The 20,980-nt window shown below is 50.8% G+C and overlaps 2 protein-coding genes across 4 annotated transcripts; both read left to right on the top strand.

Annotated features, from left to right (window-relative positions):
- Positions 1-1,088: 1,088 nt before the first annotated feature.
- DPF2 (double PHD fingers 2) lies at positions 1,089-15,073 on the top strand. 3 transcript variants are annotated; one of them, XM_054725152.1, is made up of 12 exons: positions 1,089-1,212; positions 6,530-6,690; positions 7,082-7,189; positions 7,500-7,663; positions 8,495-8,587; positions 8,728-8,806; positions 9,319-9,360; positions 10,400-10,537; positions 10,663-10,791; positions 10,946-11,058; positions 11,910-11,991; positions 13,786-15,073. In XM_054725152.1, exons 1-12 carry the CDS (start codon positions 1,181-1,183, stop codon positions 13,860-13,862), a joined length of 1,218 nt encoding a protein of 405 aa, XP_054581127.1. In that variant the 5' UTR covers positions 1,089-1,180; the 3' UTR covers positions 13,863-15,073. The 3 variants fall into 3 exon arrangements, with proteins under 3 accessions (XP_054581127.1, XP_054581129.1, XP_054581128.1); XM_054725153.1 differs by lacking the exon at positions 1,089-1,212 and adding an exon at positions 1,972-2,214; XM_054725154.1 differs by lacking the exon at positions 9,319-9,360 and having other exon boundaries at positions 1,091-1,212.
- Positions 15,074-17,725: 2,652 nt separating this feature from the next.
- On the top strand, positions 17,726-20,460 carry TIGD3 (tigger transposable element derived 3). Its single transcript, XM_008161439.3, has 2 exons — positions 17,726-17,871; positions 18,688-20,460. The coding sequence occupies exon 2, from the start codon at positions 18,704-18,706 to the stop codon at positions 20,114-20,116; it is 1,413 nt and encodes a 470-aa protein (XP_008159661.2). The 5' UTR covers positions 17,726-17,871; positions 18,688-18,703; the 3' UTR covers positions 20,117-20,460.
- The last annotated feature ends 520 nt before the right edge of the window (positions 20,461-20,980 follow it).

Raw genomic sequence — 20,980 nt, 5'->3', positions numbered from 1 at the left:
ACATCTGGCTTATATGCAGAATATCACAAAGGTATCGATTACATCTTTGGGTTTGGAATGAGGAACCTGGTTTGCACAAAGCAGTTACAGAAGCGAAATTGAGCAAGTTAGTTATCTATAAAGATTAAGTATAGTTTTGGGTCTACGGATCACTGAATCAACAGAAACACATTATCTGGAGCCACTGAGGCAATTTAGGGTAATTGTGCTGTCCTGGTCTCGGGACCACTGAGTCAACCGAAACACATTATCTGTAGCTACTGAGACAATTTAGGGTAATTGTGCTGTCCTGGTTCCCAGGTACAGAAGGAATGTGCTTCGATAACCAGTAAGATCACAATCAATGGGATGTTCAAACCACCATCCATGGAGTATTCAATCGATTGGGATAGCATACATAAGTTCAGAAAATCAAAATAACTTTTCTATTGTTTTAGCAAGCAAGTAAGTACAGAACCCAAAACAGCAGGGTTCAAGTTAAAGTTAAAACTGCAGTTTCTACCTGAGATGATTGCTACCATACTTCAGCAGGAGGGAAGCTCAGAACCTCGGTGGAGGGGACAGCTCAGGCAGGAGCAGGAGGCGGGGAGAAGAGGTAGGTACCAGGGAAGCGGGTGGCAGGAAGGCGGGGTTACTGAGCAGACCCCCATATGTAGGCCAGAGAATTACCCAGTTCTGGGCGTTAATTTTCCTCTCCCTAAAATGGCCACGTTTGGCATCCCAAGTGGACTGTGCGCTATTATCTTCCGCTACCCACCCCCGCCCCGCCTGTGATGACAGCAAAGGGTTAACCACAAGGTTAAAGGTCAGCGAGGTAACAGGACGCTTGGGGCCCACCTAGCCCACCTCCGGGCCTGCCAGTTTTCACCAACCACGCACTCTCCTTTCTGACGCGGCCGGACCCTCCTCCCCTCCTCCCCTCCTCCAGCTCCTCCAAATGGAGAAGGCGGGGCCGGAGCGGGCGGCTCGGCGCGCGCGCCCTGTCCGTTGCGCCTGCGCGTCGGGCTCCTCGGCCCCCGCGAGCCGGCTCCAAGCCTGTCCTCCGTCGCTCGCTCTCGAGGGCGCGCGCGCTCGGGCGGCGCCTGCGCAGAGGGACTAGGAAACTGGGTCCCCCGTTAGGTCCCCGCGCCTGCGCGTTTGGGCTCCGGGCCTCCCGGCCTGAGGGAGAGGAGCAGGGAAGATGGCGGCTGTGGTGGAAAATGTAGTGAAGCTGTGAGTGGTCGTTTCTTTCTCTCCTGGGCCGGGAGGTCCTGTAAAGGGCCTGGGAGGAGAGGGTGGTGCGGGAAGGGACGAGGCGAAGAGAGGGACGTGCCCGGGAGGGCCATGTTGGGACTCCTCCTGGGGAGGGCAACAGGAGGGTCCAGAGAAGACGTTGCGCCTCTTTGGAAACTTGTGGAGGCCCTGAGGGGCACACGGGAGCCCCTCGCGAGCAGCCTCCCTGGGCTCGGCGGGGCTGTGCGGTCTGAGCATTCCTTCAGTCGACGGTTTCCAGAGTGTGGCGCCCTTGTTGCGTCCGAGAGACACTGTCCCGGGGTCGCTCCCGAGACGCCGCAGTCCGGAGGAGCCTGGCCGACGGCGGTCCGGGACCGACCCGGGTCCCCGCGAAGCCGGTCACCGATCTCCCGTTGGCTGCCCGAGGCTGGCCCTGAAGCAACCGGCTCGGCAGCTCTGCGCGATTGGGCATCGCGGGACTGTTTTTTTCTTTTCTTTTTTCCCCCTAAACAGCTGCGTGACGTGGGGGGTGGGGGTCTTGGGTATCAGGTACCCAACACCAAAAATATTCTCGGGAAGAATTCGTTGAAGAGCAGGTATACAAGGGGAAGAACTTGAGGGGAAAGGGCCTTGCGTCGGCGCATCCCAGCCATCACAACCCGGGAACTGGACCGAGGCCGCCCTGGCCGCCTTTGCAGCCTGGAGAGCCACAGGCCGGCCGTCTTCGCGGTGGGCAATCCCTGTGCTGGGCAGATTTCGAGCCAAGTTAAAGTTCATCGTTGTCGGGGAAATGGAGAGAGGCCTGGTAGCCACGAGGGAGAGATGCTTTGGGACTTGCTTCAACCCAGCCTCCTCCCTGAAGAGGAATGGGAATGAGGACTGAAATGGGTTCATGCCCGGGGCGAATCGAGCGGCTCCTTTTCCATTGGGCTGGGTGCCGGTCGGAAGACAGAGGTGTCTAGTTGTCTAGTTGGGGCTTTTGGATTTTGATTGGATGACAAGGTAAAGGCTTGGGAACTGGTCTTAGGGACTCACAGCCTCTCGGCTGTCTTTGTGGTGGGCTGAGCCTCCCTCTTCCCCGGAGCCTTTTAATAAGAGGACCCTGCCTCTCCCTCCCTGCCTGGAGCCTCTTTGAGAAGCTTTCCCACTTCCATTAAGCTAAGTGCCTTCTCCTCCTCCTGTGGTTTTGTGTTTTTTTGTGTGTGTGTGTGTGTGTTTTTTATTTTTTATTTTACTTGCTTTTAGCTGGATCCTCCTGCTTTCCGCCACCCATCCTCCCCACATTATCTTTCTCTCTGGTCTGCCCACTCCAGTTCCCCAGCTCTCTCTGCACACTGACATTTCCCTCACTTTAGAAATGAGGCTGTTGATCTACCACTCGTATACTTATTTTTCCTGATTCAGATGTTCTTTCTTTCTTTGTCTGCCTTTCTCTCTGTTGACTCCCCCATCCCATGGTAAGGGGAGGTTTTACACAGGTTTCGTGCTTCCCGAAAAAATATTGGAAATATTACTATACTGGGGGAATGTCAGACTTGCCTAGATTTTGAGAGTTATATGTAGTGAGATTTTAAAAAATATATCTTTTTATTTCAGAGAGGAAGGGAGAGGGAAAGAGAGAGAAAGAAACATCAGTGATGAGAGAGAAAATCATTGATTGGCTGCCTCCCCTTTGGGGAGAAACCTGGGCATGTGCCCTGACCAGGAATCGAACCCTGACCTCCTGGTTCATAGGTCCACTGAGCCATGCTGGCCGGGCTGTAGTGAGATTTTTTATGTTGAAAGACTTTCTTCAGGGAAATAGGGTTGCCAACCCTTTTGTGTAGTGTTAAGACGTAAGGGGTTGCCCATTTAAATAGAGCATGACATCTTATTTCTCTTTCAAGAGCTGTAGAGATTGTGAGGGTCACCAGGCACTGGTTCCTGAGTACTAGTAATGAGAAACCAACACTGTCTTCCTTGGTTCTAGTTGCAGAGGGCTGTGGATCACAATACATTTTCCTACAGAACTTTCCCTTTAAAAAGGGGCTTCCATTCTTTCAGTACCATTCCCACCTGGGAAAAAAATGCTTTTCCATTGCTTTTCTTGATCATGGTGTGCCTAGTCTTCTGACAGCTGAGTTATACATCGAGGTCAGGACTACTAGCTCATCTTTTCTAACTTACATCTTTTTATTTTTTTAATACATTTTATTGATTTTTTACAGAGAGGAAGGGAGAGGGATAGAGAGTTAGAAACATCGATCAGCTGCCTCCTGCACACTCCCCACTGGGGATGTGCCCACAACCAAGGTACATGTCCTTGACCGGAATCAAACCTGGGACCCTTCAGTCTGCAGGCCGACGCTCTATCCACTGAGCCAAACCGGTTAGGGCTTACATCTTTTTAAAAAAAACTTAAATTTGATTTTTAGAGAGAGAGAGAGTGGGAGAGATAGAAACATGGATGTAAGAGAGAAACATCAGTTGGCCACCTCCTTCATGCCCCCCATTGGGGACTGAGCCAGAAAACCCAGGCAAATCGAACCTGAGACCATTGGATGCACAAGGCGATGCCCAACCAACTGAGCCACACCAGCTGGCTCTGACTTACATCTTGTTCTGGGGAAGAATTTTCCTATTTATAAATTCTGTGTGCCTCCAAATGTGGTGTCAAAATTGAAACAATCTTTAAGGTATTTACTAGGGTAAAATAATGGTAGTAAATATCTGTGGCTGCTGACTAGTTTTGAAACCTGTTAGGTAACAAGATATAGAGAATGAAGTTAGCTTGAAATTTCTCACGCTAGGACTCTTAAGTTTTTAAGAGCTCTCTCATTCTCTCTTGCTCTGTCCTCATCAGGTCCTCTCTCCCCCCAACTTGTTTTATTCCCACCTCTCTTTCTCACAAGACAGTTTGTCCCACCTTCTGAGATTTCACTTGACTCATAAGAACTTTGATAAAACATCTCTCATCCATTCCCCTCAGACTGTGTCCAGCCTCCTTGCTTTGACTTGGCAGCTCTCAGCCAGTCTGGCCCTTCCTTCCATTTGACTTCCAGTGTCAGTATCAATTCCCATCAGCAGAAACAAAGGAGCTGCTGCACTCAGCCTTGTTTATCCAGTTTTCCTCTGTGTTATGAGGCTGCCTCCTAAAGGCGAGCAAATGTGAGTCCGTTCCATTCTCTCCACTCCAACATAAGATTTATGCCCACCTCCAATTACAGTCATTTCAGCTTGTTGAAGCACGCAGGCTGTCTTGTGGTGTCACTGCCTTGTGTGTGGTGTGACTTTTTCAGTTGCTGGGAACATGCTAAGCTGTGCCTAAGTGGTTGATTGCAGCTGCTCAGGGAACCCCCCCTCAGATTCCAGAAGGATTTGTTGATGTAGCTCAAGATACGGACGTAAGCAACACAGACTTACTCTGTCCAGCTTTTCATGAGTCTCCTCTCGTGGGATATGTTGGAACTTATCTAGTCCAACCTCCCCTGTCTATAGCAGAGGAACTGGAGATCCCATGGTTTGACTCAATGTTCACATTTGATGACTTTTCGCCAAGTCAGGTCTTTTTACTCCCAAGTCAAATCAACATGCCCAGACACCTTCATTGGTACTGGAGTTACTGTGAGAAAGAAATCATCTCTGCCCTCTGTTTAAGATCGATAAAATATGTAAATATGAATTGTTATAGTTTAAGCTCCAGTGCTAAAGTGTTCATTAAGCCCTAAAGGATGAGAACAAGATTGTGTCCATATACATGCTTAGAACCAGATAACTGGCACTGTGCAGTTTTCCAGCTTTTTAGACCACTTAAAGGTTTACCCTTGATTACAGTTTCAAATTGAGCCCAACCAGTGCGGCCCAGTGGTTGTGTATCGAGCTATGACACAAGAGATCAAGGTTTGATTCCTGGTCAGGGCACATGCCCAGGTTGTGGGCTCCATCCCCTGTGGGGGGCGTGCAGGAGGCAGCCAATCAAATATATTTTATTTTATTTTTAAAATTTTTATTGATTTCAGAGAGAAAGGGAGAGGGAGAGAGATGAAAACATCAATGATGAGAGAGCATCACTGATCAGTTGCCTCCTGCACACCCCCTGCTGGGGATTGAGCCTGCAACGTGGCATATGCCCTTGACTGGAATCGAACCCAGGACCCTTTAGTCCTCAGGCCAACTCTATCCACTGAGCCAAACCAGCTAGGGCTCTAAGCACATTTTTAAGGAACATGTCCCAATGTATCATATTTTAGGAACAGAAACACCATGACTATTTACTTTTAATTTATTGCACCCATTTTTTAAAAATTGGTTATGTGCATATTTTCTACATTTATATCAATATGAATTAATGTGGGTTTAATAATTCCTTTATAATTTTGCAATATATAATTTGAGACAACTGAATGTTCCCTGCAAAAGTAAAGTTGATCATTACTTTCTGCAATTATATGTTCAAAAACAAAGTACATGTTGGATGTTGGTAAATTAAAATAATAGCCTTTAAAAAAAAAGAGTAGTATTCAAGGAAGTTCAGGTTTTTTCATTGACTCTAAACTTAGTATACAGAATTAATTAGTTAGCTAAGTAAATACCTATAAATACCTAGTTCAAAATTCAAAAGATATAAAAGAGCAAATAGGAGAAAGTCCCCTAGTCACCTGGTTTTTCTCCCTGGAGGCCTACAGTTTCTTTTCCTCCTCTTTGTTCCATAAATGGTAGCATCCTATAACACTTCCTCAACACCTTACCTTGTTGTTGTTTTTTCCTAGTTGTCTTGGAGATTATTCAATATCAGTACATGAAGAGCTTTCTTCCTTCTTTATGGCTAAATAGAATTTCATTGTATAGATATACTGTAGTTTGCTAACTATGTTTTAGTCGGTCTCCCAGACCTTGTTGAACTCATTTCCTTTTATAAAAAGGAACTAACCACTGCTTCTCAGAGGATGAGCGTTAAGAGAAATAGCATTTTTTTTTCTTATTTCTTTCTTGATTCCCTTTAGAAATAGCATCTTGAGTGGCACGGACTCATGAAAGGCCCAAAATAAACATTAGTTCTCTTTGTGGATTACACTTAAGTCTGATTAGACACATGAAGAAATCATGCGTTCCCAATAGTAATTTATTTGTCAAGTGCCTTTTCTCCTAATGGCTTAGTGAAGGGGCTTGGTGTCCCATGAGGCAGAAATGGAGGCAGATAGAACCAAAGCAGCAGTCTCCCAGACCCTTGAGCCTTCTGGAGAAGCAGATGGGAAGGGTGAGGGATAGTTCAGCACCTTGTGCCCTGCCCCTCACCCCCAACACATAGACACACACCTGCCTGTTGTCTTTACTGCAGCCTTGGGGAGCAGTACTACAAAGATGCCATGGAGCAGTGCCACAATTACAATGCCCGTCTCTGTGCTGAGCGCAGCGTGCGCCTGCCTTTCTTGGACTCACAGACCGGAGTAGCCCAGAGCAACTGTTACATCTGGATGGAAAAGCGACACCGGGGTCCAGGTGAGGGTTCAGACTCAGGAGCACAAGGAAGGAGAAGCTTCCTCATTTTAGGGGTGAGCCAGCTGAGAGGGTTTTCCCTACTGCTTTCCACCATGGATGAATATGGTCTTCCCGTGATTAGAAGCCCAGGGAGGAGGAAGCAGACAGGTTTATACCAGCATCTTGGTTTTCTGCAGGACTGAGGCTATTGTTGGGCTTCTGCAGAGTTAGCCAAGACCCCTGAGTTCACATCTATTTTTCTTTTCTATAAGTTACCCTACCCACCCCCGCCCCGGCATTGCCATTATTCCTCCTTTGCTCTAGAACTCGTGGGGCCTACTCATCTAGAAAGGATTTGATATTATTTTCTAGAACTGGGTTAGGGCTTGACTTCTCTCTCTTCCTTCCACAGGATTGGCCTCTGGGCAGCTGTACTCATACCCTGCCCGGCGCTGGCGGAAAAAGCGGCGAGCCCACCCTCCTGAGGACCCAAGGCTTTCTTTCCCATCTATTAAACCAGGTAAGCCCACTCCTTCCTGAGCAGGGTCGTGGCCTGCTGCATGATAAGAGGCCTGCTAATCTGTTATGTACCAGTCCTAATGCTAGATTGTGAGGATACTAAAATGAATAAGATGTGATCCTTTCTTTAAAGAACTCGGTCTAATAGAAGAGACAGATAATTTATGGTGCCAAGTGAATTAGGGTGTCTTGGTTCCTGGGCAGCCAGAGACCAGAAGACAGTGACTGGCCTGTGGCTGGCCTAGCACCCTATAGACCAGAGCGGTCTGCTCTCAGCCCTTCTGAGGGCCTCATCCTGACCTTGCCTGCAGACACAGACCAGACCCTGAAGAAGGAGGGGCTGATCTCTCAGGATGGCAGCAGTTTAGAGGCTCTGTTGCGCACTGACCCCCTGGAGAAGCGAGGTGCCCCAGATCCCCGAGTTGATGATGACAGCCTGGGCGAGTTTCCTGTGACCAACAGTCGAGCACGGAAGGTACGAGATGAACACTTTGGCTAAGGGAGCTTTGATGGTAACTAGCCTTCTCCTCAGGAGAGGCAAAATCAGAACGGAGGCAAGGTGAGACAGTACTACTGTAGCCAGGCCCCGGAGTTCTGCTCTTTCCCTAATCAGTGCTGGGTGCTGACCTGCTTCACTGTTACCATCCAGCCTTTCCCACTCCTTTCCTTCTAAGTTCAGGCTCTCCCTCATTCATCTGTCACAAAAGTTTTTGGGTGCCTGGGGTTACATATGTGAAATAGACCTGGTCCCTGCCAACAGGCACATAAAACTATACATAAAAATAATAAGAGCTAAAACTACTCCAGGCACGGTACTAAGTGCTTTTCCATCATTTCCTCCAGTTTATACAACCTTATGAAGTAGGTACTGTGGTCCCCATTTCACATATAGAGAGGCTGAAACAGCAGTTAACAAAAATTTCCCATAAGTCCACACAATTAATCAGGAAGGCTCTAAATCTAGTAAGTGAGGTGCTGGAAGGGGACCACCAATAAACGTGCTTCCGGGGCAGCAGATCAGAGGCAGGAGGGGGCATGGTTACTTGGGTGTCAGGGAAAGCTGTATGGAAACATGGTGGGAAAGGCATTCCAGGCTAGGGGAACAACATGAGTGGCACAGAGGAGGGAGAGCCGAAAACATTGCAAGGAGAAGGGGGCAGGGTTATAGGGTGTTGAAGGGTAACAGTGAGAAATGAGGCTAGAGTGGAGAGACCAGGTCACAAAGGAGGTTCTGGTAGCTTGCCACTGCCATTGTGGGGGAACTTTATTTCTGCCCATCCTAACCCTAATCATCCTATCTACTCAGCGGATCCTAGAACCCGATGACTTCCTGGATGACCTCGATGATGAGGACTATGAAGAAGACACTCCCAAGCGTCGGGGCAAAGGGAAATCGAAGGTGAGGGGCCAGGGTGCTGCCTACAGCCTGGGGCAGGGGAGCCTGTGGATTCAAGTGAGATTAGCAGCCACTTCTAGGAGAGTTTAAACTCCTTAGGCCTAGACACCTTAGTAAGAGCATCTTTTTGCTCTTTTTGGCAGGGTAAAGGCGTTAGCAGTGCCCGTAAGAAACTGGACGCTTCCATCCTAGAGGACCGAGACAAGCCCTATGCCTGTGACAGTGAGTGCCTCCTGAGTGGGTGGGTAGTCCTTGCCTTGGACCCAGCTCCTGCTCAGGATGTGAGGAGGGAGGGCTGTGTTCTTGCTCAGCGCGGTAAAACAAGCCTGGACTCTTGTCCTGCCTGCTGACCGATTCCCTCTGGGACCTCAGGGAGCCCTTGCATTCTGCTGCCGGGTGGGTGGGACCTGCATGCTCTGGGAGAGACTTCTGCTGTCCCCTGGGGTTGGGGGCTGGTGAAGGGGGCATACACAGCAGGCAGAATCGGCCTCTTGATAGATGGCATCCAGGTCTGCTGGCCCCAGTCAAGCCAGGGCCCCAGAAGTCCAACACCAAGTGTTTCAATGTCTGTTCTCTCTCCCCCTTTGCTCTGACTCCCCACTTCTGTCCCTCCACCCTGGGAGCACCATCGCCGCTGAGGTTTCTCTCTCGTTTGCTCCGCTTTCCCGCTGCTGCTGCTCCTGTCTCAAGTATATCAAGGCCTTCTTCTCATGACTTTTCTTTCTGTCTTTCAGATAGTTTCAAACAAAAGCATACCTCGAAAGCGCCCCAGAGAGGTAGCTCTCTCAACTTTTCAGACTTTTGGTTTTCCTATCCCTTTTTCCCTCCTCCCTTGTTCCTCCTGCCTTTCTCATCTCCTGTGATGCTGGTTTAAAATCTCTGGAATGGCTTGGGGATGGGAGCAATGGGCCTTCTGTTGTGCTCCAGTCCTCGCAGTCCTGGAAGCTGCCTTTCCCACTGCTTGTCTCCCACAAACTTGCTGCGAGGGCTGCTCAGGCCCACTGCATGGGGTGGCTTCAAAAGCATTATAAGAAACCCGTTACAAACAGATCCCTCTGCTCCCCTTTCCCCAAACAGCCACTTGGTGGTGAGCTAATGTTCCCATCATCCTGCCATCTCCTCCTCCCATCCTCTTCCCACTCCTTTCCTGCTGGCTCCCTGGCTCTTCTTGGTATCACTGCTCAAAAGTACAAGGTGCCTCGTGGAGATCTGCTTTCCTTGCTGGTTGGTGGGGTTGGGCAGGGCACTGATTGGTTGGGAGTGTCTTTGGATTTCTTTGGGGGCCAGCTACCTTGCAGACTCAGTTGACAGGTTATCCCCAAGAGACCCAGGCCCTAAACCTTGATCCACTTTGGGCTGAGATGGGCTCCGTGTTGTATATGGGGTATATATATGAGCCTCCCACATTTACTAAGAGGCGGGGGAAAGTTTGGATTATCTTTCTTACCTTTCCTCTCCTTCCTGTCATATCGCAAGACTATAGAAATTCCCTTTCCTTCCTGACCTGGAGCTCCCCAGACTATTCCAGGGCAAGTGTTGATGGGGCCGGGCTCAGTCTCCCAGACAGCCAGTGTGGAAGAGTAGAGGTGGCCATGGATTGGGGTTTAGCAGGGAGAAGAGCCATGGAAGCGGGAGAGCCCCAGGGCCCGATGCTCCTGACCAAGGAGAAGCAGCCGCCACTAAAGGCCTGTCCCAGAACAGAGCGGATGGGGTGGGGTGGTTGTCTCTGCCTCAGGTGGAGCCACAGCTTAGCGGGAGAGGGAGGTGGCACTCTTGGATCCTCACACCTTTCTCTGCAATCTTCTCCCCACTCAGTCTGTGGAAAACGTTACAAGAACCGACCAGGCCTCAGTTACCACTATGCCCACTCCCACTTGGCTGAGGAGGAGGGCGAGGACAAGGAAGACTCTCAGCCACCCACCCCCGTTTCCCAGAGGTCCGAGGAGCAGAAATGTAAGCTGAGGTGTCAGAAGGGGGGCAAGCAGGAGTCGGCCTGGTTATGAAAAACCCTCCTTTTGGAGATGTTGAGAGACCTCAAGGCCCCCAGGGGTATCAAAGTTCTTTCTTTCTCACTGTAGCCAAGAAAGGTCCCGATGGACTGGCCCTGCCCAACAACTACTGCGACTTCTGCCTGGGGGACTCAAAAATCAACAAGAAGACAGGACAACCCGAGGAGCTGGTGTCCTGTTCTGACTGCGGCCGCTCAGGTACTTCCAAGGGCGAGGGCTGCCACAGCCAGCACCCAGTCCCCAGGAGGTTCTTGACTTGTCATTGTCCAGTGGCTGTCACAGTCAGCCAGGTCACCTCGCCTCTCCCCCATTTCCAGCTCCTATTTTACTTGCTCCCCCCACCCCCCCACAGGGCATCCGTCTTGCCTGCAGTTCACCCCCGTGATGATGGCGGCAGTGAAGACCTACCGCTGGCAGTGCATCGAGTGCAAATGCTGCAACATCTGTGGCACCTCCGAGAATGACGTGCGTGTCCCTGCCCCTCCCAGCACACTCCTCAGCTCTCACTGTTATTTCCCCAGCCCCCTCCAAAGTGAGCTTTCTCGTAAGAGGGAGCAAACTCCCTCCTGCTTGCCCCTCCCCAGCACCCTGGGTGGAACTTCGTTTGGCAGGGGTTTAGTGATGATCTGCGTGGTGGCAGGTACCATTCTAGACACTAAGCACACCAAACGAGACAGACAAGGTCCCTGTTTTTATGGAATTTAATTCTTGTGGGAATAAGCAAGGAAAGAACATTTTTATGATGTGCCATGAAGAAAATGAAAGCAGTAATGTGGCAGAGAGAAACTGGTCGACTTGGATAGTCAGAGATGGCTTTTCTGAGGGGGTGATGTTGGTTTTGAGGTTTGGATGATACCAAGGAGCCAGACCAAGAAGATTTGAGGTGGAGCATTCCCAGGAAAGGAGCAGCGATGCAAAGACCTCAGGCAGACAAGCCAGCGTAGCTGGGTGGAGCCTTGCATTGGGAGAGCGGGTAGAAGAGATTGGAAGGCAGGATCACCAGGTCGGAGGGTTTAGTTAGGGCAGTGATGTGGCATGTCGTATATTTTTAAAAGATAACTTTGCTGCTCTCTGGAAAATAGATTGTAGGGGACACTGGGGACCATGAAATCAGTTAGGCAGCTGATAGGGTAGAGATGGACACCAGTGGTTTTCTATGTAGAGATGCCCATGTCTGTCCTTACCTGCACTTATCTCACCTTTCTTGGAAGTAGTAGCAGTGTCTACATAGCTCTCCTTCCTACCTGTCCCAGTGGCCTACCTGAGACCCATTATCATTCACCTCCTCCCTTCCTCTTCCGTCGTGCCTTCTCTAGGACCAGCTGCTCTTCTGTGACGACTGTGATCGTGGCTACCACATGTACTGTCTTACCCCGTCCATGTCTGAGCCTCCTGAAGGTAGGTTGCCTGGATCTTTTACTCAGAACAATTATTAGTAACTGGGACCATCACCTGTATAATAAATGAGTTCTCTTACCAGTAATACATCCTTCCAAATTGGGGAGCAGGCACTTTGCCTTCACTCAGTTTAGAATGCTTTCCTAGGATTTCAACTTCAAATGTATCATGTTTGCACATTATCACCAGATAAATTTGAAACACAAGATCAACAGTCCGAGAGAGAGAGCAGATACCGAGCAGAGAACAATTGCCAGAAGGAGTGATTTGTTTTCCTCTAGTTAGTCCAGGAAACTCACTTCATAGCTTGTCTGAAGTGATGTTTTGGTATCAGCTCTTTGAACCTGACAAATTAGTGTTCATTTCCACCCAGTCTGGAAGGGACTTGAACCTGGAGCCTGAACGGGTCACTCTGGGCCTTCAGTAGTTTATTTAATAATGCTCCGCGTTTATGGAAGCTCTTTGAAGAAACCGGTGATGGCACCAAAAAGTGGCTACCTCTCCACAAGGCCCCTTCCGGCCAAATTTCTGTGCTAAACCCCTCCTTTATGGAAATTCATGAGCTTACTCAGGAGGATGTGAATGCCCAGAAGCTGTTACTATGCACAGAGGATGTGGGCCAGCATTCCAGGCAAGAGAGTGACTCACTGTGTGATGTAAGCTAACTTGTAAGGTCAAATAGTGATCCTCCCCTTCCCCCAAGAGAAGCAGGCCACTAACTAAGTCCGAGTCTTTTAGTAGCTGTTCTTGTCATCTGTCATGCTGAGTTTAGAAATCTACTTTGGGGAGAAGTAATGAGTTCTGTGTTTTACTTTTTTAACCATAAAGTATCAATTTACTGATAAAATTCTACATTAACTGTCGAAGGCTTTCCTTTGGAAGTACTGTCAGAACTAAAGTAGTGGAGAGCTGCAGGCAGCTAGGGGTGGAGGGCCTAGAAGCCATCAGATGGCATAGGCTGTAGGTCAGGAGTTGGCAGACTACTCCACGGCCAAATCTAGCTGCACCTAGTTTAATTAGCTCTCAAGCTAAGAACGATTTTCGTTTTTTTTCTTTTGAGAGTATGTTTATTAAAACTGGAGACAGTGAAACAAAGGAAGTGCGTAGAATAGAAGAGGCAATAGAGCGAGCCCAGGTGCTCTGCCTTGGCTCTGCCAGAACTCACTGAAAAGTCAGAGAAAAGGGGCCTTGGAGACAGAGTGAGAGGGTTAGCCCAGAGGAGCTGCCGCTGCCTGTTGGCCCCCTGGTTAAAAATGGCTACCTCTCCACAAGGCCCCTTCCGACCAAATTTCTGTGCTAAACCCCTCCTTTATAGAAATTCATGAGCAAGTCTCATGTGGACCTTTGTAGTTTAGGAGAGAAAAGATGCACACTCAAGAGGGAAGAAAGCGTGGGTGTGCTCCAGAGAGAGGAAGGGGGAGACAGAAACATCAGTGATGAGAGAATCATTGATTAGCTGTTTCCTGCACACCTCCTACTGGGGATCCCGGGCATGTGCCTTGACTGAGAATCAACCGTGACCTCCTGGTTCATAGGTTAATGCTCAACTACTGAGCCACGCCAGCCGGGCCTCCAGGTGATTCTTTCATCTCCATTGAGAATTATTTTTCATGGTATTTGAAGACCTAGCAGTTTCTCCCAGTTCAGGATAACTATGAAATTTTGTTATGCAGAACTTTTCCCATCCTGCTGTAGCCGATCCTGATACCAGAGATGATGTGTGGGGATTGGAAGGACAGCAGGTTAAGATTGTGTGGGAGCCATCCTAACCCCATTCATTATGCTTCTCTGTAGGAAGTTGGAGCTGCCACTTGTGTCTGGACCTGCTGAAGGAGAAAGCTTCCATCTACCAGAACCAGAACTCCTCTTGATGTGGCCAGTTCCCCTGTCCCCCCAACATCTAGGGCTGTTTCCTCCTCTCTTGTTTTCCATAACCCATTTTCCCTTCCTCCTCTCTCTCAAAAGTCCAGAGAACCTGGGGGTGGTTGTGCCAACCTGCCTTTGGCAGCAGCAAGCTAAAGTGGCAGCTCTGACTGCTTCTGGCCCCAGGCCCTCAGGGAGAACGGAGCAACACATGCCCCAAGGAGTACCTGTGGGCCCAGCTTCTCATGGCTCTCCATGAAGTGCATTCACTTTGCCTGCCTTGGGCCCTGGCCCTGATGATCACAGGGTTCACACAGTGTCCACTGAGAAAGAGTGGGGGGAACAGCTCACTTCTCTCTCAGCTTTGCCTCCACACTGGTCCCCAGGGTTTTCCCTTCCCCCAGGGGTGAGTCAAGCTGGGACCTCTTTACCAGGAGTAGCTGGTAGTGAGCAACTGAGTAAATTGAGGAAGAACTTGCAAGGAGCTTTTCATGCCCTTCCTGCTGCTTAGCCTCACCACCCTCTTCCCTCAGAGTGGCTCTCTGCAGCCTTCTGTTCCTGCTACTGAGGATCCTTTGCCCAAGCCAGTAGGTTCTTGGTCATCCTCTGGGTTCTGCCCTGTCCCATCCCAGGGGGAGTAGCAGCTTCACCCTGATTCTTGTGCTTACCTGGCTTACTCTCACAGATGACTGCAGCATTCCCCACTATTGGAATTTCCTATCTTCTGCTTCCCTTCCTTATTCCCTTTGGTTTTGTGGGGAGAGGAAGCATCAGGGGTCCAGGCCAGCCACTTGGGGGTCACAGGGAGATGTTGGACAATGTGCCTGTTTTTTAACTCGATAAAAAAGCCTACCTCCGTAATTTCCTTTTTGTTCTTCCTGGACCTGGGTATTCAGCTCCTGCCCTTAACTGAATTGAGAGTCTCTGCCTCCTGTTCTGTGGATCCTGGGTCCTGGGTCACAGGGAAGCCACATAGACATCCCTTTCTTCCCTCGCACACTCACTAGCAGCTGGTAAGGTCTTCACACCCTGATCACTCACTTTTCTGCCTGGTAACACTTCAGTAGTGGGAGGGATACTCCATGCTAGGACACCCTGGTGTGGCCTTCCCCTTGGCCATGGGCAGGCCCTAATTCACTGTTGCTTTGGAGATGTGTCTTTTTTCTTTCTTTAGTTCCCGTATTCTAAACATTAGTACAAATAAACATTTTTACACAGAGCCTTCTGCTGAATAGTTTATCTCCTGAATCCCTTTCCTGGTTATGAAGGCCACTTTATTCTAAAACTTTCTTAGGACTGTGAGTTTTAAAAAAATTTTTTTTACTTTATTGATTTTAGAAAGGAAGGACAAGAGAAAGAAACATCGACATGAGAGAGAAACATTGATGAGTTGTCTCCTGTATGCACCCTGACCGGGGATTGAACCTACAACCCTTCGGTGCACAGGACACTCTAACTGAACCATACCACCCAGGGCAGGACTGTTTTTTTAATGTTTTAAAATACAGCTTTTTCTCCCAAATTAAAGTTTTTGATGAATTCCACTCTGTAAAGCAGATAGAAAATTGGGTACTTTAATTTCTTATGTAAAGTCAGGTTATAACAGTTCCTTGTTATAAAGAACAATGAATTGCCCTAGCCGGTTTGGCTCAGTGGATAGAGCCTCAGCCTGCAGACTGAAGAGTCCCAAGTTCGATTCCAGTCAAGGGCACATGCCCTGGTTGTGGGCTCGATTGCCAATAGGGGGCATGCAGGAGGCAGCCAATCAATGATTCTCTTATCATTGATGTTTCTATCTCCCTCTCCCTTCCTCTCTGAAATCAATAAATATGTTTTAAAAAAAAAGTTCTCAAGATTCATCCATGTTATATGTAGCATCTATGAGGACTTAAAAAAATGAAGTTGTTTTGATTAATACAAAATTTGTAGCCCTGGCAGGGTGGCTCAGTCAATTGGAACATAGTCCCATACACCAAAAAGATTGCAGGTTCAATTCCCGGTCAGGGCACATATCCTTGGGTGAGGATTAAAAAAAAAATAATACAAAATTTGGGTTTAAATCAACTTTAGCATCCTATTTACTTCTGTATTTTGGTTGATTTGGAGGAAATTCAGCTAAACTTGTATACACAAGTGGTGACAGGTTTGTAACAGTTGACCTTGCAATTTGAGATACTTAAAAGGGGGTCCAGAAGCTTATGATGTAACTATAAAAGAGAATGACACAGGAAACCTATTGACCTCGCGATGGGACACATGAAGCTTTTCATAAGAGTAATGAGCATGAGCGGAGGCACCTCAGCCACACGAGCCTGTTTGTTCATGTGAGTGCAGTGTGCATGAACTCAGCTGGGAGTGCAGGACTGCAGCCTTCCCCGGACATGGTTATGTGCAGTTTTCTTTCCCTGAAGCCAGCATGTAGACAGTTTCCGTAGTGGATCTTATTAAAATTAAAAATTTGAATCAATCTGTTACGAACCCTCAAAGTATCGTTAGGGTTTTCTGGAACAGTCTGAAAGCCCCTGTTACCTAACACAGTGGCCTGGGCCATTGCCGTAAGCAAGCAAGCAGGGTGCTCTGGGCTGGGAATTGTGTTAGGACAAGAACGCAGCCTCTGTCATCACGCTTTCACACGGAAGTAGGCCAGGAGTAGAGGGACTAAAGCAATGATTCTTGGTGGCTGAGCAGCCTAGGGGCAGAAAAGAAATCTGAAAAGAAAAAAAAAAAGGAACCTTAGTATAGCAGGCATAGTATGAGGAAATTTGGAAAGTGTTTGCAGGAGATGGGTTTCCTGTGTCATTCTCTTTTATATTTAGGATGGGACATGGAAGGATAGGGGCAGGATTGAGGTGGGGAGGGAAGCCTATGAGAAAGGCGGAGAGATGGGGACTCAGGTCTGTGGCCCCAGCCTTTCAGCCAAAGCTGTGAGGCAGTGATGGGCAACCTTTTGAGTGTGGTGTGTCAAACTTCGCCAAAAAACTGAGCATAACTCGGGTAGTGTGTCACTTTGAGGAAAAAACTAACTCCAAGACTCTAGTCGCAAATGTTTCATCCTCGGCATGCGGCCGCGTGTCAGAAATGGCTACACGTGTCAGTGCTGACACGCGTGTCATAGGTTCGCCATCACTGCGTGAGGGAAGAGACGCTGGAAAGCAGGTGAAATTGAGAGCATGGGGCCTTGGCCCCTGGTTAAGACACCTACATTTAATTGCATAGAACAGGCCCAGGCAGAACTGAAGGTTACTAAGGAAGGGAATGATCATTACATCTTGGGTTTAGAAACTTGAATCTTGCCAACAGGTACCAAAACTAGTAAAAATTAGTCTTTACACGCCCTAAATCAGAATTGGCCCTAGGGCCTAGGCAAATAGTTTCTCCATAACCTGGTTGGGACCTAGTCTAGCGCTGTCCATGGTAACGGCTTTTAGTGAAACGCTTGCTTCCATTTTCTCAAACCACTTCGTGAGGGGCATCAGCCCTGTTTGGTAGAAGAGGAAGCTGAGGCCAGGGAGGCCTTGGGACACCAAGTCTGCTCTCCGGCCCCCACGCTACCCTGAGGTCGTCAGGCACCGAGGGCCGGGTCCCAGCTGCGGGCCGGGTCCCAGCTGCTGGAGGAGCCGCGAAGGCTCTCGGCGGATCCGGCCTTGTCAACCGCGCGCTGAAGCCCCGCCCCCCGACGGCTCGACGAACCGCCACTTCCGCGACGTCCAATGAGACTTAGCCGGAGGCGGGACCGGCTGTCGCTGAGGGCCAATCTAATTGGCCAGGGGCGGGGCTGCGGCGGGTGGGAGCGGAGCGGCCGCACAGCTGTCTTCTCCGCCGGGAGAGCCCGGCGCGGGAGGCGCGCTTGAGGTCCTGCTGTGCGCGCTCCCGCCGCTCGCTGGCCGCGCAGCCCCTCGGCCCTCTTCGCCCTCCGGGTCGTGGCACCCGTCCCTCCCCTATTCTCCCGTCGCCGCCCGGACCGGGACTCGGGATACGGGCAGGGGCAGGGCGGGAGCCGCGGGACGAGCGCCTGAGGTGGGTGCGGAGCGGGAGGCGGGGAGGCCCAGGGGGAACTCCCGGGTCTGGCCGGAGGACGGACCTGGCATCGAGGCGGGAAGAGGCCGGCCAGGTTGCGGAGCCTGCTCCCGGCCTGCCTAGGTCTCCGACGCTCGAGCCCGCGCCCAGATACCCTTCCCAGTCCCACCTCCCCCATTAGTGACACCCCGCCCCCTCGAGCTGCCCGTGGCCTCATCACCCCTCTTGCCCTTTGTCGTCTGTGCACCTGCCCTCTAGGCCTTGTGCTCCCATTTACTCTCCAGACTGGACCCCCGCCCCGCCTAGCTCCTCGGGACCCAGCACCAAATTAGATTTGCTTCTTCAGCCCCATCCATCTCTCTCTCTTTGTCATCTGTACACCTGTCACCTCAACTCTGTTCATCCACTCCACCACCCCGTCTTCCAAGATCTTACCTAGATCCAGCCCAGGCCGTCATCCCCCTTTTCCTCCTCCGGATTCCTCCCGCAGCCCTGATTGTCTGACCTACAACTGCCCCCCTCAGCCCTAGCCCCATGTTCTCTCCATCCAAACTCCTTTGTTGTCTCTGCAGCTGTTCCCTTGGCCCTGTTCATCTTTCTCCCCCAATTATATCAAACCCAGCCCAGACTCCCCTCTCCTGACCATTGAGCCACCCCCCCACCCCCCAGCTGTGTTCTGGCATTCCTCCGGATCAGTGTCCAGCCCACCGCTCACTCAGCCTAGCCATTTCCCTTCCTCTTTCAGCCCAGCCCTCACACCTCCTGCCCAGTGTACCCTCTCACCCTTTCCCAGATGGCCCAATTTCCTCCCCACAGGTGCCCTGGAGAAGCCATGGAGTTGAGCAGCAAGAAGAAGCTACATGCCCTGTCCCTGGCTGAGAAGATCCAGGTGCTGGAACTCCTGGATGAGTCCAAGATGTCCCAGTCGGAGGTGGCCCGGCGCTTCCAGGTCTCCCAGCCCCAGATCTCACGCATCTGCAAGAATAAGGAGAAGCTGCTGGCAGACTGGTGCAGCGGCACCGCCAACAGGGAGCGCAAGCGCAAGCGGGAGTCCAAGTACAGCAGCATCGACGAGGCTCTGCTCTGCTGGTACCACATTGCCCGGGCCAAGGCCTGGGACGTGACGGGGCCCATGCTGCTCCACAAAGCCAAGGAGCTGGCCGACATCATGGGCCAGGACTTTGTGCCCAGCATCGGCTGGCTGGTCCGCTGGAAACGCCGAAACAACGTGGGCTTTGGGGCCCGCCATGTCCTCGCACCTCCGTTTCCCCCTGAGCCACCTCCTTCAGGCCTCACGTCCCAGACCCAGCTGCCTCTTTCCCTGAAAGACTTCTCCCCAGAGGATGTTTTTGGCTATGCTGAAGTGCCCTTGCTGTATCGGGCAGTGCCTGGCAGAGTGGGTACAGGTGATCAGGTACAGGTGCTGCTGTGTGCCAACACCAGGGGCACAGAGAAGCGACGGGTACTGGTCAGTGGGCTCCAAGCTGCACCAAGGTGCTTCTTTGGGGTCAGCAGTGAGGCTCTTCCTGCCTCCTACCACCCTGACCTGGGCACCCCCTGGTCAGAGTGGTTGGCACAGTTTGACCGGGACGTGGGGAGGCAGGGCCGACAGGTAGCCTTGCTGCTGGCTGCCCAAATGGCAGAGAGGTTGGCAGGCCTGTCTGGGCTCTGCCATGTGAGGCTCCTGCCTCTTTCTACCGCTAGCACCACACGGTCCCTGCCCAACTCTGTGGTCCGGGCCTTTAAGGCCCATTACCGGCACCGTCTGTTGGGCAAGCTGGCAGCTGTCCAGAGCGAGAGGGCTGGCACATCGCTGGCTGAGGCTGGGGCAGGCATCACAGTGCTGGACACTCTGCACATGGTGGCGGCTGCCTGGGCCAAGGTGCCTCCCCAGTCCATTGTCAGCAGCTTCATTCAGGAAGGGCTGGCTCCCTGCAGAATGCCCCTGACCCTGGACAAAGCCTCTGAGATGCCACCAGTCCCGTGCGGCCTGAGCCTCGAGGAGTTCTCCCGCTTTGTGGACCTGGAGGGGGAGGAGCCCATATCTGGAGCGTGCAAAGAGGAGGTGGACACTAAAGATGAGGGGCCTGGTGAGGACAGCTTCGAGCCCCTGCCCACCAAAGCCGACGCTCTCCGGGCCCTGGGCACGCTGAGGAGGTGGTTTGAGTGCAATGGCACCTCCCCGGAGCTCTTTGAAAAATTCTATGCCTGCGAGGAGGAGGTGGAGCGGCTCTGCTGCCTGTAAAGGCCCCTGCTGCTCTCCAGAGCCCCTTCCTCTCCTGTTTCCCATGGAAACGCCCTCACAGAAGGCAGATTGGAGGCTGGTCTGTTTCCCATGGAAATGGAGCTTTTGTGAAAGGTGTACAAGGAAGACAAGTTGGGAGACCAAGTCTAAGCTCTGAACAAGTTATCCAAGCCCAGGGAAGAGGGACCCAGGGGGCGTGTTAGGGGCGTGAAGCTAGGCTAGGTAGTTTCTGAACCTCTAGGGAGGCTGGGACTAGGGAAGGTGGAATCTGGGCTTTACAGACAGGCCGATGCCTTGAACTCTCTGTGTTAAAAACAGTTCTGCTTCTGAAAATAAAGTTTTTAATGAGGAAAGAGGCCAGGGTGTAATTTTCAGGGGAGAAGGATGGAAACTTTGAACTCGGATTTTTATTTTAATCCTCACCTGAGGGTAAGTTTATTGATTTGAGAGAGAGTAACATTGATGTGAGAGAGGAACATCGATCCGTTGCCTTCTGTACTCGCTCTGACTGGGGATCAAACTTGCAACCTAGGTTTGTGCCCTGATGGGGAATCGAACTCAACCTTTCGATGTATGGACAGGACGATGTTCCAACCAACTGAGCCACTTGGCCAGGGCTCAACTCTGATTTTTAGCTTGATTGCTGAGGGTTGCCACCACACAGCTCTGGAGCTGTCTGCGGATGACCATGGGGTCCTCTTCTTCCAGCAGGAAGGACCCCCTGGGCATGGGGACTCCTCCTCTGCCAGCAGACAGATCCCAGGAATTGCCCCGCACATTCTGCTGCTCTGCTAACTTCACTCTCAGATTGCGGGAGGGGAGGTGATGTGAGGAAGGAGGGAGGCAGGCTAGGGACTTCCTAGG

This window comes from Eptesicus fuscus, chromosome 13 (genome assembly GCF_027574615.1).
Source record: "Eptesicus fuscus isolate TK198812 chromosome 13, DD_ASM_mEF_20220401, whole genome shotgun sequence".
Lineage (NCBI taxonomy): Eukaryota > Metazoa > Chordata > Mammalia > Chiroptera > Vespertilionidae > Eptesicus > Eptesicus fuscus.
Note: the sequence above shows the minus strand (reverse complement) of the source record. Positions and strands in the feature narration are given on the sequence as shown.